Below are 6,455 nucleotides of genomic sequence, written 5' to 3'. Positions count from 1 at the left end.
CCTCAGCAAATCTTCAGCATTTGGCTTCTCCCTCCGAGTCTGTCCATCCAAGAGGATGGAGGGGTCCAGAGGCATCCTTTCTGAGGCCTGGATGGGGCTACCGGGAGAAGGTAAGTGAAGGAGAGAAATGATCATTTCCTTTCTTCTACACTAGCCCTGAGAGCAGGGTAAAAGAGGTGACGTTGGCCAACAAGCATTGTACTCAGGGTCTGACTTGTTGAACTGGAACCTTTGTACTGCTAAAGATGAGAATAGCGCAATAACAGATCAAACTGGGCGGAGACTGACAAAAGTGAGTGGTGGGGCTGGGAAGGTGGCTCAGTGGTAGAGCGCTTGCCTCGCATGCATGAGGCCCTGGGTTCGATTCCTCAGCACCACATAAGCAGAAAAAGCCGGAAGTGGCGCTGTGGCTCAAGTGGTAGAGCGCTAGCCTTGAGCTGAAGAGCTGAGGGACAGTGCCCAGGCCCAGAGTTCAGGCCCCACGACCGGATCAAAAAAAAAAAAAAAGTGAGTGGGGTCTGTCTGAGAGGCGTCATCTCCACGCAAGACAGGGGCGAGACCAGCTCATAGCTGCCTGTTTCTGCTCACGGATTCAGGAATGTGCAAGGAAGGGGTGGGAAGAACTCTCCGGCCTCAGTAACTGTGGTGTGAAGCAGGTCGGCTGGAGTCCTCCAGAGACTCAAAGTCTGCGCCTGCTCCTTTACTCTTAAGGTTCAAACTCTCTGTCTCCCCCTCCCTCCCAATCAAAACCAAGCCACCAGGGTCTGTGGATGAGCTAGAGGCCCCCTGCGTGGTACCAGCCCTGTGGGAGTCTGTGTGAGAGGTGGGAGCCACCCTCGCCGCTCTTCCTGGGTTGAGGATGGACCTGCCTGTGCTGCCTTGTGTCAGTGCCAGTTAGCGCTGGCTCGGTCTTGTTAAGATGGCTCAAATGTGGCCGGGTGTGGCCGCGTTCAGGCCTGCCCGCGGTGGTCTCTCCCCGCTCCTCCTCAGGGCCAGTCTTCCCGCAGGGCGCCCTCTCTCCTTTTCCACCTCCACTTCCCTCCCGAATTTGCTTGCCGGGGCTTGGATTGCTCCAGTGGCTAAATAGGGGCTTAAAACAAGCACGTGTGATGGGAATTACCAAAAGGCGTGACTCGTTGGGTCCGAGACCTCAGGTGAGGGCTGTTTGTTGGGTAGGGTCTTTCCCCCACTGAGTACCACCTCAGCAATGGGGTGGGGACCGCGGCCGCTCTGTCTGGCCCTCAGGAAGGATGGCCACCTGGGGATGCGCAGATGGGCCTCTCTCCTCTGCCCCACTCCCCCCCCCCCCGCAGCCCCACTGGAGTCTGCAGCCATGCATGGCCCAAAGATGAATTTGAGCGTCTGGAAAAGTAGCCACCCGAGGAGAATGCAGAGCTCAGCCCCGTTCTCCAGGGACAGGCGTTCCCTGTGGCTCCCCAAACCTGCCGGGTTGAAAAGTCAGCCCTCAGGACAATGCGCCTGCTCGGTCTTCCCTGTCGTAATGCCTTTACGAGATCGAGGCCGCGGGGTGCAGGTCTGCAGGTCTCTCTGGCACCACCTGGGCCTGTGGGATGGACACGTTTCTGGCCACTGTATGCAAGGTGTTTGTCTTTCTATCACCGCCATGTGCTTTCTTCCGTCTTGTAGGACCAGCTTTTCTATCACTAACAGAACCTAGCTGGTGACCGTGCCTAGGGAGGTTGCCTCCAGGTGCATACATATATAAGGGGGAATGCAGTCTACGTAAAATTAAAAAAATAAGAAAAGCACTCTGCAATAGCCAGTGGATCCTGTTTCTAAGGCATGGAGCTCCCCTCCTCATTTTACTGCTTGAACTCGGCACAGACTCCGCTACTGTGAGCTGTGCCCTGAGGGCTTGAAAAGGCTTTCATTCATCTTTGTGTGGCTGATTAACTTCCAGGCAAATCTCTTATCTTGCTCTTCAAAGGTCTTGTACTTGTGTGTGTGAACACCTTTAGGGAGGTCCATTGTTGTTAATAAGTAAAAGTTTGGTCACTGGTTTTCGTAACTGTTTCAAAGTAAAGGAAAGAAAGGGGGTGGTTCTAAACTCAGAAGGATTCTTAAAATTTGGATATTTAGACAAATGATTATAATCTGTTTCATTGTAATTTAATTATTTTACAATGTATGAGTCATAACAAACGCGTTGGTTGGTTCGGTTGGTTGTAAATTAAAAGCTTGTCCAAAGGTTTTTCTAAGGTCAAGGTGAATACATTGGAGTGAAAGGAACATCCAAATCTCTGTGAAAATCAAGCGATTTTGAGAAGGTGGTTTCTACTCTTGGTAACATTTACAAATAATTGGCTTAAAATATGATTTATCAAAGTAATTGCGTAGTATTGATCTCAGGACTTAACTAAGTCAAGTTTATCTAAATGTCAGTCTTTTGAATGGCCATCTTATAACTAACTATGACTAAGTACCTACAGCCACCATACCTTGTTGCGTGCTCCTTTGTATGCTAGGTATATGTGCCTAAGGGAACTTAAGGCTTCTTGGTGTGCATGTGTGTGCACACACATGCATGCACACACACATATGTGCCAGTCTTGGGGCTTTAACCCCAGGCCCGGACACTGTCCCTGAGCTTTTGTGCTCAAGGTTAGGTCTCTACCATACCTTTTGGTGGTTAATTGGAAAAAAGAGACTCATTAACTTCTCTGCCCTGGTTAGCTTCAAACTATGATCATCAGATCTCAGCCTCCTGAGTAGCTAGGATGACAGATTCTGTGGTTTTGTTTTTAAACACAAAGCTTAAATAACTTTGCCAAATGTATGTCCTCTTACAGTCATTAATAGCATCAACCTTCAAGGCTGGCTAGGTGTATGGGGTCATAATTATAATACTCACAAAGCTTAGTTCAGAAAGGCCTGAGCCGTGAGTGCTGCCTTCATATTTGATTGTTTCAGACCCTGCTCACGTCCCTGCTCCCAGAATGTTTTGCAGACAGTACCAACACAGTGCAGTAAAGAAAATGCAAGGCTTTTTTATTTTTATTTTTTGCCTCTTTCCAAGGACGTCCTAGCCTTTGCTTCACTCAAACCAAGTTTACAAAGAAATAGAGGTTAAAAACTCTGTCCCAAAGCCAGGCCTAGTGGTACCTGCCTATGATCCCAGCATTCATGAAGCTGAGGCTGGAGGATCCTGAGTTCATCCACAGCCAGGGCTAGTGAGACAATGTCTCAAAAACAAACACAAAGGGTAGGGGGTGTGGCTCAAGTGACCACTCACTGGCCTGAGCTCAAGGCTCTGAGTTCAAAACACACAACTGCTAAGTCCGAAGAGGTAAGGATAAGCGAACTTTAAATACTCTTGGACCTTCTCATCATGTGGATTTTCTTCCATCCTAAAACCTCTTTGTGTCAGCCATAGCAGCTGATCCCAGAGAACTGCCCCACCCATTTGTGTGTCTAGCCTTCTACTCACAATCTACTCTCAAGGAACCAAATGTATTTCTAGTTCTGTCCCAAAACAAACATCAGAATTTAGTATTGTGGCTGGATGTGGTGGTGTGTACCTACCTCTAATCTCAGCACTGAGGAGGGTAAGCACCAAGGAGGATGGAGCTGAGGTACAGAGCACATTCAAGGCCAGTCTGAGCAACATGGCAAGATTAAAAAAAGCCAAGGGCTATCGAAGTAAGGCAGTGGTAGCGCACTTCTCTACTCTGCCTGAGTCCCTGGGGTCTGATCCTCAGAACACACACACGTGCACACATACACAAAAGTGTCATTATGCTCATGGAATTTCATTATGCTCAGGATGTCACACACCTGTCCCCTCATGTACGTAATGTACGTATCCCCTCTCCAAAAACAAAAACAAAAACAAAAACGAGAGAGACTTTTGTAGGTTGCAAGTCCTGTCTGGTTTATTTATAAAGCAATAAATATGGTAAGCACGAACAATTTGCACGTGTGTAAACAAACTGTACAATGATTGAGAGATGGGGGGTGGCTTGAAGCTGACTCATCATCCTGGACAGAAGGCAGACTGAGAGGGAGCTTTAGAAGCACTTGCGGTGGACGATGGAGGGGCCCGCCTCGTCGTACTCCTGCTTGCTGATCCACATCTGCTGGAAGGTGGACAGGGAGGCCAGGATGGAGCCGCCAATCCACACGGAGTACTTGCGCTCGGGGGGAGCGATGATCTGCAGAAGGAAAACAAGAGTGAATTCTCCCTGCCAAGGAACCAGGCGCTTACTGGAAGCTTCATACCATCAGGACGGCCAATCAAGAGCTGCGAACTGTCTTCTAGAATTCCCCCACTTTTCTCAATTAGCGTGTAAAATATCAACTTGCTGGAAGGCCGGGGAAAGTTAGGGGTGTCTAATAGTTTCCCATCCCCCGCCGCCTACACACATATCCATTCTTATTCGCTGTTTGAAAGTATCTTAAAACTCTCAAGGTAAAAAAAAAAAATTCAAAATTATTGTAGAAAAGCTAGGCAGTAGGGTGGGATGGCCAGGCAACTGCTGTGAGGGGAGTGGAGGGCGGGGAGGCGCTCTACCTTGATCTTCATGGTGCTGGGGGCCAGCGCAGTGATCTCCTTCTGCATGCGGTCGGCGATGCCGGGATACATGGTGGTACCCCCAGACAGCACGTTGTTGGCGTACAGGTCCTTGCGGATGTCAATGTCGCATTTCATGATGCTGTTGTACGTCGTCTCGTGGATGCCGGCCGACTCCATGCCTGGAAGCGAGATTTTAAACATTGGCCTGTTCAGGCCAGGGTGGAAGGAAGAGACAGGATTCTTCTAAATTGGTGAGCTGCCACCATTTGTCTGGAAAACATATGGCCATCATAAGGTACCCCACAGCAAACAGGAGGGAGCAGGTGTCTCTTAAAAAGTGCTGACAGACAATCCACCCACAACTGCCGAGAAACAGACAACTGTGCTGGGCACCTGTTTGCAGCAGACCTGCAACCATCCGATGTGTGTGTTTTAAATTTATGGCCTCATATCAAGAGGCAAGCTTCTAAAATTACTTAGGAAACTTAAAGGAAAGCCCAGCTTCTTGCTAATGGCACTAGAGGAGGAGAGGCCGCTGGCTTCCTGCATGTGTGAGATTCAGTTGCTGCCAAACAGCCTCTTTTGCTGGGAGATGAATTCAGCATGCCCTAGATTATAGTGCTACAGCACAAGGCTTTCTGTCTAATGACCCGTGGGGACTTGAGGCCGAGCCGTGGGGGGCTCCATGCTGTAACTGACTCACTCCTAATTATGGACTTCACTCTGCAAGACCCCGAGATTTCCAGGGAAAGCTGGAACTCACCAATGAAGGAGGGCTGGAAGAGCGTCTCAGGGCAGCGGAAGCGCTCGTTGCCAATAGTGATGACTTGACCGTCGGGCAGCTCGTAGCTCTTCTCCAGGGAGGAGGAGGAGGCGGCTGTGGCCATCTCATTCTCAAAATCCAGGGCCACGTAGCACAGCTTCTCCTTGATGTCACGGACGATCTCACGTTCAGCTGCGGAAATACAGGACGGTCAAGCTCCCAAGATGGAAGTCAGTTGTGGGGAAGGAGACAGACACACAGACACACACTCGCTCACCAGTGGTGACAAAGGAGTAGCCGCGTTCGGTGAGGATCTTCATGAGGTAGTCAGTGAGATCCCGCCCGGCCAAGTCCAGACGCATGATGGCGTGGGGCAGAGCGTAGCCCTCATAGATGGGGACATTGTGAGTCACACCGTCCCCAGAGTCCAGAACAATGCCTGTGAGGGGAAGGTGGCCAGAGCAGGGTCAGGCCTGGGGACCACTGCTCTGCCCAGCCACAATCTTGCTCCAGGTCTTGGCTGAGAGAGAGACTGGGAATGGGTCCAGACAAAATGATCTCCATTACACGCAAGAACAAGAAGGCCTGTAATTCGTGGATACGTTAATCTGAAGGCAATGGCAGTTCATCTCTTTTAAAGCCACTGTAGAAACGTTTCCCAAGGAGACGTTCAAATGACCATTTCTCTTACCAGCCATTAGCCCGTCATGGAAGCATCCGGGCATGTTTTTTCCCCTCTAACTGGCGGGTGGTTAGGATGCAGGCCCTGTAAACACGTGTGTGCTTCTCTGACATGCGTGCGATGGTATGCACACACTGGGCACTGCGCCATGGTCTCCGCCTCCGTGCGGCACCCTGCACCTTAAATAAGGGGAAGCTCCAACTCCGCAGGCTCCGAGCCGCCGACACCTCTCCCCCTCCGCTCTCCACGTTGGAACGTGACCCCAGGGCCCAGCCCGTGACCCGTGACCTGTGACCTGAGGATGCGACCGGCCTGGGCTCACCTGTGGTGCGGCCCGAGGCGTACAGCGACAGCACGGCCTGGATGGCCACGTACATGGCGGGCACGTTGAAGGTCTCGAACATGATCTGGGTCATCTTCTCGCGGTTGGCCTTGGGGTTCAGCGGGGCCTCGGTGAGCAGCGTCGGGTGCTCCTC

General features: G+C 50.8%; 1 protein-coding gene across 1 annotated transcript in view; it reads right to left on the bottom strand.

Moving 5' to 3' along the window:
* Positions 1 to 4,028: 4,028 nt before the first annotated feature.
* LOC105981033 (actin, muscle) overlaps positions 4,029 to 6,455 on the bottom strand; it is an 18,486-nt gene continuing 16,059 nt past the window's right edge. Inside the window, exons 2-6 of the mRNA XM_013010018.1 lie at positions 6,302 to 6,452; positions 5,575 to 5,736; positions 5,298 to 5,489; positions 4,532 to 4,713; positions 4,029 to 4,172 (exon numbers count right to left, since the gene is read on the bottom strand). Coding sequence (XP_012865472.1) covers positions 4,029 to 4,172; positions 4,532 to 4,713; positions 5,298 to 5,489; positions 5,575 to 5,736; positions 6,302 to 6,452 — 831 coding nt within the window. The remainder of the gene's footprint in view (positions 4,173 to 4,531; positions 4,714 to 5,297; positions 5,490 to 5,574; positions 5,737 to 6,301; positions 6,453 to 6,455) is intronic.

Source organism: Dipodomys ordii, unplaced genomic scaffold, assembly GCF_000151885.1.
Source record: "Dipodomys ordii isolate 6190 unplaced genomic scaffold, Dord_2.0 Scaffold11, whole genome shotgun sequence".
NCBI lineage: Eukaryota > Metazoa > Chordata > Mammalia > Rodentia > Heteromyidae > Dipodomys > Dipodomys ordii.
This window is presented reverse-complemented; position numbering and strand designations above follow the sequence as displayed.